This window comes from Bos javanicus, chromosome 8 (assembly GCF_032452875.1).
Source record: "Bos javanicus breed banteng chromosome 8, ARS-OSU_banteng_1.0, whole genome shotgun sequence".
NCBI lineage: Eukaryota > Metazoa > Chordata > Mammalia > Artiodactyla > Bovidae > Bos > Bos javanicus.
In genome coordinates this window covers 47,485,014-47,497,511 of record NC_083875.1, presented here as the reverse complement: position 1 = coordinate 47,497,511, position 12,498 = coordinate 47,485,014, and the positions used below count along the sequence as shown (strand labels likewise).

The 12,498-nt window shown below is 40.9% G+C and overlaps 1 protein-coding gene across 9 annotated transcripts in view; it reads left to right on the top strand.

Moving 5' to 3' along the window:
• The window catches only part of TRPM3 (transient receptor potential cation channel subfamily M member 3), a 608,143-nt gene that overhangs the window by 408,562 nt on the left and 187,083 nt on the right, over positions 1-12,498 (top strand). For all 9 annotated transcript variants that reach the window (XM_061425528.1, XM_061425527.1, XM_061425526.1 and 6 more), the window contains one exon: positions 3,022-3,145. In XM_061425528.1, the coding sequence (XP_061281512.1) occupies positions 3,022-3,145 (124 nt within the window). The remainder of the gene's footprint in view (positions 1-3,021; positions 3,146-12,498) is intronic.

Genomic DNA, 12,498 nt, shown 5'->3' with positions numbered 1-12,498 from the left:
CAAAGCCACAATTTTAGTCAGTTGTGAAATTGGACTAGAAAGTATAAGATGCTTAGTGTCTTTAGCTCTCCTAACCACTGAGGCCCACAATCCACTAAGTTGCACATCATTTCTCAGTTTTTACAAAGTGACAAACTACATACCAGTGACAGACAGATCCTTCAAAAGTTAATGACCTCAGGGAACTGGGATTTCATTACAAATGGTTAGCAATAGAAAACAGATTTTGGGTTGTTGTCAGAATTAAACACCTGCAGATGAATGGTTGGATCTATCAAGTGGCTAATCAGAAGAGTCTCTTCTGTTGTTAATCATGTGTAACATTTATGTACACTTTATATTGCAAAAATCTCTAGACTCACCCACACAGGTTACCTGTCAAGTAGACATATGCCCGGGTATATCTCATGTCTTGACTCTTCCAGAAAATCAATTGGTTATGAGTGTGTATATCTCATTTATCTCTGTAGCTTTAGCATTCATCACAATGTCTGGCACTAAATAGATACCACTAAAACGAAGATCATGGCATCTGGTCCCATCACTTCATGGGAAATAGATGGGGAAACAGTGTCAGACTTTATTTTTCTGGGCTCCAAAATCACTGCAGATGGTGACTGCAGCCATGAAATTAAAAGACACTTAATCCTTGGAAGAAAAGTTATGACCAACCTAGATAGCATATTCAAAAGCAGAGACATTACTTTGCCAACAAAGGTTCATCTAGTCAAGGCTATGGTTTTTCCAGTGGTCATGTATGGATGTGAGAGGTGGACTGTGAAGAAAGCTGAGTGCCGAAGAATTGATGCTTTTGAACTGTGGTGTTGGAGAAGACTCTTGAGAGTCCCTTGGACTGCAAGGAAATCCAACCAGTACATTCTGAAGGAGATCAGCCCTGGGATTTCTTTGGAAGGAATGATGCTAAAGCTGAAACTCCAGTTATTTGGGCACCTCATGCGAAGAAGAGTTGACTCATTGGAAAAGATTCTGATGCTGGGAAGGATTGGGGGCAGGAGGAGAAGGGGAAAACAGAGGATGAGATGGCTGGATGGCATCACTGACTCGATGGACGTGAGTCTGAGTGAACTCCGGGAGTTGGTGATGGACAGGGAGGCCTGGTGTGCTGCGATTCATGGCATTGCAAAGAGGTGGACACAAATGAGCTACTGAACTGAACTGAAGCAATTGTCGAGTGAATATGAACGAACGAATGAATGGCTTCAAACTGGTCTACACCTAAAGCTATGGAGTCCTATGGAATAATTCGGTAATCTTGTGAGGATTTGGTATCATTTTTCAACTTTATCTGGGTCATTCTCCTTTTCTAAATGTGTATGTTCATGATATAAATCTTCCTGTGGGGCAAAAGGGGTAACACAATCCTCCATTGAGCTGAGTGACATTCCAGGGTCCTTGGAATAAATCTGTCATTGGGAATGCACTCACCTCAAAGTAGGGCCACCATAGTATCCAGCCTAGTGAGTCTAAGTGAATCTTCAATCCGGGGACACAGCAGGTCAGTGATATCATAATTTCCTGTGTAATCCACCGTGATGAAGAGAGGTGTACACCAAGAGGTGTACAAGTACACTTGCATTGCACTCGGTGTCCTATGAGGCAGGATGGTGGAGTAGAAAGAGCACTAGACAAGGAATCAGAAGAACTGGGTTCTGGTTCTGGTTTTGCACTTGTTTTTCTAATGGTCTTAAGTAACTGGCTCTTTCTGGCTACATTGTTCTTCCCTCTTGAGTTGGACAAATCTCTTGCATATCAAGTTTTTTGTAGGTACCAAATGAGATAATAATTATAGTATACTATTTTATCTAGGAGTTGGTACTTCTTGTGTGAAGGTGGTTTGTCAATTGTAAAAGATAGCCAAATTATGATAATTTTGTCCGTAGTCCTTAGGAGCAGTTTTATCTTCCTGATTTGGAATAGTATCTATCAATATAAAGTGGATTTTCATTCCAGCTATTTGATGCCTGGTGGAGGTAGCCCATTCTCACCAGTCTATTGATAAAAGAGTTAAAATTAGTTGTGATTGTTCCATATTCAAGAGATAATTGAGCTTTGACTGATAATGATGCACCTTCCTTGCTTTAATTCACTCTTCTATAATACAAAAACTATCTTTTAATAAAGTAGTCAATATGATCAGGCTTTTGTTGGCAAACAACACAGTAAAAGGACCTGAATTGTGAACCAGATCAGCTACTATCTCCATGGTATGATTTTAGAGGAAACTTAAGTCCTATTTCTCCTCATTCATTGATATTCAAAAATCCCTCATTGAGATAAATTTTTTCTTTCCACAGTTGGACATGAAGTTGAAATTTAAATCTCCTTCAAATAACTAATATAGTAAGTTTTTACCAAGATGCAAAGGATTAATTGAAGGTATTTTTTTGATAACAGCACTTGAGCAAGAGGGCATTAGATATATGCCATATAAAAGAAAAAAAGGGAGAACCATCAGTTCAGTTCAGTTCAGTTGCTCAGTCGTGTCCGACTCTTTGCGACCCCATGAATCGCAGCACGCCAGGCCTCCCTGTCCATCACCAACTCCCAGAATTCACTCAGACTCACATCCATCCAGTCAGTGATGCCATCCAGCCATCTCATCCTCTGTCGTCCCCTTCTCCTCCTGCCCCCAATCCCTCCCAGCATCAGAGTCTTTTCCAATGAGTCAACTCTTCACATGAGGTGGCCAAATTACTGGAGTTTCAGCTTTAGCATCATTCCTTCCAAAGAAGTCCCAGGGCTGATCTCCTTTAGAATGGACTAAAAGTTACCAAATCTATCTTCTTACTTTACTCATTTAAGTACTGAGATTTAAAAATGGATTTATTTTTAAATGTACTTTCTAAAAAAGATTATCACAAAATAACTGCTGTGGGAAAAAAATACTGGAAGAAAAAGCTCCTATCTAAAATAAATGTTTTCTTGTATTCTATACTTGTCAAAAATATGTACTAGATAGGATCTGAGTTAACTCATTTTCAACATGTTTTTTCACTACAGACTTATAAATGAATCTTTGAGGGACCAGCTATTGGTAACCATCCAGAAGACTTTCACATACACTCGAACCCAAGCTCAGCACCTCTTCATCATCCTCATGGAGTGCATGAAGAAGAAAGAACTGGTAGGTAACAGTGTGTCTGTGAGTGGCAGAGACCTCCCCATACCCCTTCTCTCTGTTTAACCATTTTCTTGAACCACACATCAATTGTTTCTCCTTTCCAGCCAAGCTCACAACCATCTTCAGGCTCCACTGGCTCCTGTAGCTTCCTCCCCTCAATAGCTGAGACATTGTGTTTTCTGGCCGGATTTAATGAAGTGTGGGCACAGGGTTCTAGCATCTTTTGCTACTGAAGCTCGCCCAAATGCTCTGATTGCCTCAGTGCAATGAGGTGAGGAGAGAACATAGGTTTCCTCCCAGAGAATGCTTCCACTGATCCTCTTAGGTTTAGGGTTTCACTTGGCTTGTGAATTGTGAATTACTGATGTGCTTAGTATCTTAGTATCATCGATCTTAGTGGCTCAGGGTACAGGTTAATCTGTTCATGTGTATAGGTAGAAAATGAAGAAATGTACTCAAGGAAGTTTGGAAATTTCTATAATTTCGAAAGTGCCCTTCATAGCTACTGAAGAAGCATTTCTCACATCTCAGGAAAATGTCTTAGAAATGTGCCATCACAGGGACCTTCAGTTAGGGTGAGCAGAAATAGCAGGAGTTAACACTGAAGGAGCCCTTGCTATGTGCCAGGCAGAGTGCCAGATCATTCCACGTATTAACTCATGTGATCTTAGCAACTGTCCCAGTGTGAGAGGTACAGCCGTTACTCTCACCTTCTAGATGAGAAAACTCCAAGTCACCTGATGAGTAAATCAGGAACTAGACTGAAAACCAATGGTATTTCATCTCTGTGGTAAGTATTTTTATTCAGAAATTGTCTCGTTGAAGCAAAGGTAGTGCATCATCCACTCAAGGTCTATTCGTGGCGGGCCTCAGTGAGATGAGATTATTCTCAAAGGCCATGGGAGCCTACCCGCTGATGAGGAGGTAGAGGAGCGGTTCACCCCTGAGCAGTGTTCTCACTCAGGCTGGGACAATCTCAAGCCTGCTGAGCATCCTAGAATGGTTATCCCTGCAGACATGAGGGTGCACTGCTCCTCCAGAGGGGCACCAGAGCCAGACCCTAAAAGAATCAGCTGTGAGGCAGGGCATGTGAGAGGAACTGGAGTGAGCTGCCTGCATCCAGTTCCCCAGTAGACTACAGGCTCCCCAGACCTGGGCTGGAACCATCTTGTTCACAACAGTGTCCCTATGTATGCAACAGTGGCTGGCACACAGTGGTGCTCACTGAGGCTGCCAGGAAGGAGGGAAGGAGGTGATTTCTCAATTTAAAGAACTAAATATTTAGAAAAAAAAATCTGACTCAAATAAACAAGACCAAACTCCAGAAAGCATCACATAGCCCTTGTGAAAAGCCTTTCAGCAGCTTCTAGGTTTAGCATGAAAGGAGTGAGGTGAGGAGAATGGGACAGTACCTCTAATTCTTGAGTACCTGACCTAAGTAGTCTGGCTGCCCCATATAGAGAAGCCCACATGGAGATCAGGTTCAGAATCATGACTGCCAGCATCCCAGGAGAGCCTCTATCAATCCTGAAAGTGCTACTGCCATCCTCCCATCTTGGAGGCAGTTATCTCACAAGCTATTAGTCTGTGTTTCCTCCACTTTTAAGAGGGGCATGAAACTCTGAGCTTCTGTCTGCCACAGAAGGGATTTTCTCCTGACTATTAATGATTTTACAATGCTAAGGTCAGTGACTATGAAAGCTTACCAGAACTCTGCATTTCAGCAGTCCTCCAAGTTTCCTAGAAAGGCAGTCAGGCTCAAAATTCTAAGAACTAGTTGGAAATCATAAAACCAAATGAGGCTGAATGTACTTTTCTGGGTATTTTATAGGACTGTTCCCTGGGATTCTTTCTGTTTGGTAATTGTCTTGTTGCTTAATCGTGGTCTCTGCTGAAATGTCAACTGTATTTTATGGTGACATATTCATTGTAAGAAATATGAGGTATCCCTAGCTCTAGACTAAGGACATGTGATCTTAACAAGCAGTAAGTTGTCCTGATCTCCATCCACATCTGGGCAGAAATTAGGATTTTTAAAATCATAAGTGTAATTAATCTCCAGTTTTGAAGGACTGTGTGTATGGATAGTACTAGATGCTTTAGAAAGGAGGTGGGAGGAGCTCGGCATGATTTTTCTCCTTTTGAAGGAAGTAGGGGAGGGAACAGAGGCTGAAGAGTTGTGGGGATGTGTGCACAACCAGGACAAGCCACGCCAGGGCTCTCCTGCTGCAGAGCCCAGGTATCTCCTCCTCATCACACAACAGCAAGCATCTTTCAAGTTGCTTTTGTTTTCTTTTTTTCTTATTTAGGTGGTCTAAAGTTTTTATGGGACTTCCCTTGTGTTTTTACTCCCGGATTAGATATTTAATCCATCTAGTATTCGGTACAGAGTTTCCTTGCAACTTTTTAAAAGTTGAAGTATAGTTGATTTCTAGTATTTCAGGTGTACAGCAAAATGATTCATTTTTATATATATAATGTGTATATATATATATATATATCTTGTATACATATGTATAAAGAATTTTCAGATTCTTTCCCATTATAGTTTGCTACAAGATATTGAATATAGTTCCTTGTGCTATACAGTAGGTCCTTGTTGTTTATTTTATATATAGTAGTGTGTATCTGTTGATCCCTGTTATCCCTCCTCCCCTTTCCTCTTTGGTAACCATAAGTTTGTTTTCTATCTGTGAGTCCATTTCTGTTTTATAAATAAGTTCCTTTATATCATATTTTAGATTCCACATGTAAGTGCTAGCACATAGTATTTGTCTTTCTCTTTCTGACTTACTTTGCTGACTATGATCATCTCTAGGTCCGTTCACATTGCTGATGGCATCATTTCATTCTTTCTATGGCTGAGTAATATTCTGCTGTATATTTGTACCACATCTTTAACCATTCATCCCTCAGTGGACACTTAGGTTGCTTCCATGTCATGAATATTGTAAATAATGCTGCTGTGAACACTAGGGTGCATGTTTCTTTTTGAATTAGTATTTTTGTCTTTTCTGGGTATATGCCCAGGAGTGGGATTGCTGAATCATATAGTAGCTCTATTTGTAGTCTTTTAAGGAACCTCCTTGCTGTTCTCCATAGTGGCTATACCAGTTTACATTCCCACCAACTAGTGTAGGAAGGTTCCTCTTCAAATTTCTTTTGATTCCCTTTATGAATGAAGTGGGATGTCATATCCTGAAGTGAGTCTAACCATTCATTTCCAAGTTCAACTTAAGGATTTGGTTCTAGAGCTGTTCTTACATCTTTCTCATCCCAGCATCCTATTTACAGTGTCATAAAGACCTGCACTACAGATGCATATTTAGCTTGTCAAATCAGGCCTCTGGGCTATGTGGCCTCATGGAAAATATGCCTTGTTGGGCCCTTTGTATGAGTACTTCCTACACACTTCATATTGTTCCTGAAAAAAAAATCACTTCTACTCTGCTTATTTCCAAACTTGGGTCAAAACACCTCAAATCCTGTCATCTTCTGAGAAGATATATCCTTCTAGAAACCAACCCATGAGCTAAATCCCATCACTGTTATCTAGGAAAAAATATTAAAATAAAAGCAATAAAAACTTTCCACAGCAACATAGTAATTTGGGGTCAAATGTAAGGGGTCAATGGTCCTCCACTTCCTTCTTCTCCAAAGGGATGTGGTCATAAAGAACATTAGGACAGGAAAAGAGGGCCCCAGTGGCTTAGCACACTCTGAGGCTGATTACATGTATAGAAAGCACAGAGCTTGTAGTTCCAGAGGACAGTGCCAGCTCCCTCCCTCTGCTGCTGCCTCTCGGAGCTCCCACCTGCCCTCTGAACTCCTGCAGAAGCTTCCCCCACATCCTCACTGCCAACCCACCAGCCTTAGCCTGGGCAGTACATTTTCTACAAACACTTTGTTGTGATGGAGTATTGATAGACTCAGCAATGTAAGCCCTATGATATGTGTGCCCCTAAACAAGTCATGGTGGAGGATAGCAGCTGCCTGGCTCCTTTTTTACAATCTTTCATTTCCACACTGATGGCTCCTCTAATTTGCTATCTTCCTTTCCCAGCTGCTGGACCTCCTAGGGACCAGTGCTATTCACTTTGCCACTGTTACCAAGTCTAAGCTTGCTTTGCCTGCAGCACAACAGGCCAATAAGTCTACAGATGAGGTGTTGGGGCAAGGAATACAACTTTATTTGGGAAGCAGCAGACTGAGAAGATGGCACACTAATGTCTCAAAATAACTATATTATCAGGGTCTGGATGTCAGGTTCTTTTATAAAACAGAGATGAGGGGAAAAGAGGAAGTAAAGCAAAAAGGCCATTAATCTAGCAAATATCTCCTGAAATGTCCAGCCATAGGGAGGGGATGTGTTAATTTCTTCCTTCCTATCCACTCATGGACAGGATCCAGAACAAAGGCATTTTGGTTTAACATTCAGGCAGAGATGCAGGGTTCCCCGAGGCCGATCTTTGTGTCTGTACAGCATCCTTTTAGCGAACAAAAGCAATGTGAAGCAAAGGTTCTGAAATAAAAGAAACAGACCCAACTTGGAGGCACAATTGGCTCTTCCCTGTAATACCACCACTTCCCAGTCACACCTGACAAATCATGTCTCCACTCAAAATTGATGCTGCTCTAAAATCCAAGTCCCACCCCCAAGTACAAGAATCTTTCCCCCCCTCCAACCATCACTTCATATCAAATTTGAATGCCAAGCTTCTCCATAATTCACTAGTCTGATACCAAATTCCTGAGATCATCCACATGAAATATACTTTCATCCACATAAAAGTATGTTTTAAAGTGTAGTTTTCTGTGTCCTATTCCTAGTTGATAGTCCAAACAATCACTCCCAAAGCTGAGTCATTGTTTGTAATTCAGTTAGGTCTTCGGTCATAGTGAGCAATCTCTTTATTCATCTCTAGTCAGTGGATCAGAGAAGGCAATGGCGCCCACTCCAATGCTCTTGCCTGGAAAATTCCATGGATGGAGGAGCCTAGTAGGCTGCAGTCCATGGGGTCGCTAACAGTCAGACATGACTGAGTGACTTCACTTTCACTTTTCACTTGCATGCATTGAAGGAAATGGCAATCCACTCCAGTATTCTTGCCTGGAGAATCCCAGGGACGGGGGAGCCTGGTGGGTGGCCGTTTATGGGGACGCACAGAGTCGACACGAATGAAGCGACTTAGCAGCAGCAGCAGCAGCAGTCAGTGGACACCCTCTCCTGTTCTCTACAATCATTGTTCTAAACCTCTTACATGTTACTCTGACTGCTTCTCAGGGTGTTTTGTAATGCATTTCAGAATCTTTATGGTATGGCAACATGAAGTTCCTTCTTTCTTATAGCTTGGTCTTATTTCCAAATAATGATTATAAAATCTGGAAGTAAATGTTGCAACTAGACTATTATGTTTATCCAGTCCATCAATTCAAGATGTATAGGACTGAAAATAAACTGATTTTTAAAGACATTAGTCAAGAATCTTCCAAGGATGTCTAGAGATATAGAAAAGAGGTAGTTTGGGGAGAATTGGAGGGGCCCTGGTATCTACCTTTATTTGGAAGATGATGGACAGAAACAACCTAAGAAGCTAAATTTAAGGAATAGGATCACTATTATGTCCCAGCAGCTGAAGGTGTAGCATCTCAATAGCATCATATTCTCACTTGGGTAGAGCACCTTCAGGCAAGGAAAAGCTAAGGACATAGAAAATGTGCTAATGGAATAAATTGAAGCAAAGATATTAGGTCATCAAGTTTGTGTCCTTTTCAGTAACTTCTCTGTAGCATTTGATGCTGTCAACTCCTCTTCCCTCTCCCACCTGAGAAGTCAGTGATGTTAGACTTTAGATTCTTTTTCTGATTCCTTGCCATTTCTCTTACAGTTCATTAATCTTTCTATTGCTAGCTCGTCTTCTACCTCCTCATACTATAAAAAGAGATTTATCAAAGACCAGTTCTTGGCCGTTTCCCCTTTCATTTATTATTCTGACTTCAGTTATTTTGAGACAACTCCCAAATGCGCACATATCGAGCCTTGTCTTCCTCCAGGCTCCTTCATTTCCAGAGTCCATGCTTTCAAACATTGCCTCACTCTTCCTTTCTTAACCTATTGCTGTGCCCTATTAACCTGGTTCCCCCTAACCCAGTATCCCCCCATCAATCCATTTTATACACTGCAGGGATTTACAAACTTCTGTAAAGAGGCAGATGGTAAGTAGGTTAGGTTTTGTGTGCCCCAAACAGGTCTGTCACATATTTTTCTGTTTGTTTATTTGATTTTAAACAAACCTTTAAAATATAAGAACCATTCTAAGTTTGTTGGCTATAGGAAAACAGACCAGGGGCCAAATTTGACCCTCAAATTACAGTTTGTTGACCCCTGCTGTATAGTACAGAGAAGGCAGTGGCACCCCACTCCAGTGTTCTTGCCTGGAGAATCCCAGGGATGGGAGAGCCTGGTGGGCTTCTGTCTATGGGGTCGCACAGAATTGGACACGACTGAAGTGACTTAGCAGCAGCAGCAGCAGCTGTATAGTATTGCTAGACACTCTTGCTGGAGGATAGAACCAGTTCCATCAGTCCTTTGAATATGGAGTATAATGTTGCTTATAGTGCCAGTTTTATATTTCACCACTTTTTTACAGACCCCTCATACTAACCAAGCTAATTTTCTTGCAGTCCTTTTTTAATGTCCTACTTCCTTGAATTTGTTCAAGTGTAGAGCCCTCTCTTTAGCCATAGCCAGTTGCCAAACTCATGCACATATATGCACATACATGCACACATGCGCGTGCACACACACACACCTAGAAGATACCTCACACCTTTATTTGTAACTCTCTTGTGGCATTTATTTGTACTTTTAAGTTATTTATATATATAAAAATATATATCCAGCTTTCCATGTAAGCTGTTAAGAGCAGAGTCTCTAATTTGTTATTCTGTTTCCCCTGCATTCACTATCCCTAACTGTGCTTATTGGATCCCAATAAATCTTTGTTTAATGGGTGTGAGTGAATGAATGAATTCAGATGAATATACATTAAGGCAGAGAGGTACATATTTAGAATCCACAAATTGCCCTAAAATCTTTACTAATACAGTGTCTTGTATCCTTAAGGTTTCATAGATTGGTTTATGGATGTACATTTGATTTGGGACCAATTGCGTAAGTTACTGGACCTAGGGGAGGTATCTCAGTATGGTGGTTATGAGGAACAAGCTCTCAAAACAGAAAAACCTATATTCAAATTCTGTCTATGAGTCACTACAGATGCAAGTTAGAGTACACATGTAGATACCTACTCTTATCCTTGTTTTTTCTCTAGTCCTGGTTATAATTGTCTTTGGGGCACAGTTTAACTTGAGTCACTTGTCATCCATCTTCATGTTCATCTCCCTTCCTGCTCATCTTCACAGACACAGAGTATAGACAAGAGGAACCATATAGGTAAAGTCCTCCTTGGTAGGAAAGGAGTGAGCCTGTGTCTTCCTTGTTTGACATCAGTGCCCAAACAAGTGCAGCAGATTTCCTATGGCCACAAAGGAAAAAATATCTCAGAGCTGAAAAAGGTATTTTTAAGCCAAATGGCTAAAAGTCATAGAGTCATGTATCAAGGTTAGAAAATAGTTCTATCTAACATAGGAAGGATTGGGGGCAGGAGGAGAAGGGGACGACAGAGGATAAGATGGTTGGATGGCATCACTGACTCGATGGATGTGAGTCTCAGTGAACTCCGGGAGTTGGTGATGGACAGGGAGGTCTGGCGTGCTGCAATTCATGGGGTTGCAAAGAGTCAGACACGACTGAGCCACTGAACTAAATTGAACTGAACATAGTACATGGGAAGAAATAGAAATGCTCCTTGAGATCAATGCTGAATTGTACCTAGATCCTTTTAAGTTCATTTAACTCTCCCTATAACATAATTTAAGTTTCTCAGGTGGCGCTAATGGTAAAGAACCCACCTGCCAATGCAGGAGATTAAAAGATGCGGGTTCAATCCCTGGGTCGGGAAGATACCCTGGAGGAAGGCATGGCAGTCCACTCCAGTATTCTTGCCTGGAGAATCCCATGGAGAGAGGACCCTGGAGGGCTACAGTCCATAGTGTAGCAAAGAATTGGACACAACTGAAAAAGACTTAGCATGCACACGCATAACATAATTTAAGGCCGGACACAACTGAGCGACTAAACACAGCACAGCACATATATGAGATGGTGGAAAGAGGATGCAGGGGAAGTATTACTCCATTAAAAATGTTTCCATATTAGTTCTTAAAACACAGTGGGTAATTTTTGGAAGTTCTGAAGCTCTTTAGGTGATTAGAATATCCTTATCTTAGGAATAAGGATGATGAAGGCTTTGGAGTCAATGCGTCTGACTTCAAATCCTACATCTGTCATTTAATATGTAGCAATAGGCAAGTTATTTAGTGTTTAGATTAGTTAGTTTTCTCTTCCAGGAAGTTGAGATAATGATAGTATTTATGTTATGGGGTTAATTATAAGGGTTAAATGAGTTAATATATGCAAAGAACACGGTGAGCATTAAATAAATACTTTTACTGTAACACTAATGATGATGTCTATATAACACTTTAACAAAGATGATTTTCTTGTCATCTTATTTGATACTGCAGTCAACCTTGCTAAGGTCAGTTTTAGTATTTCCTAGGGAAACCAAGACTCAAAGATTTAAGTATAAGCCCAACATCAGGTAGCTTATTAGAGGTAACCCCAAGACTTGAACCAAGAGCATCTTTCTGCAAGTTCTCAGCTCTTTCCCCAATGTTTCAGCTGATAACATGTTCTAAATACCAGGTATGACCAAGTTTAAAATGATTTTATGTATACTTACGGCTGATTCATGTTCAGTTCAGTTCAGTTCAGTTCAATCGCTCAGTCATGTCTGACTCTTTGTGACCCCATGAATCGCAGCACGCCAGACCTCCCTGTCCATCACCAACTCCCGGAGTTCACCCAAACCCACATCCATCGAGTCGGTGATGCCATCCAGCCATCTCATCCTCTGTTGTCCCCTTCTCCTCCTGCCCCCAATCCCTCCCAGCATCAGAGTTTTTTCCAATGAGTCAACTCTTCACATGAGGTGGCCAAAGTACTGGATTCATGTTGATGTATGGCAAAAATCATCACAATATGGTATTATTCTCCAATTAAAATAAATTAATCAATTAAAAAAATAAAATATGAGCTCATTTAAACTTTCATTTCTATAATAATCAGAGCAAATATTTACTAGATTTTTAGAGTCCTGGAAAGAAAAGAATACATTATTGATATTCCTGGAATGCCCTCTACCCCTATACAGTAGGCATTATAGTCCTGT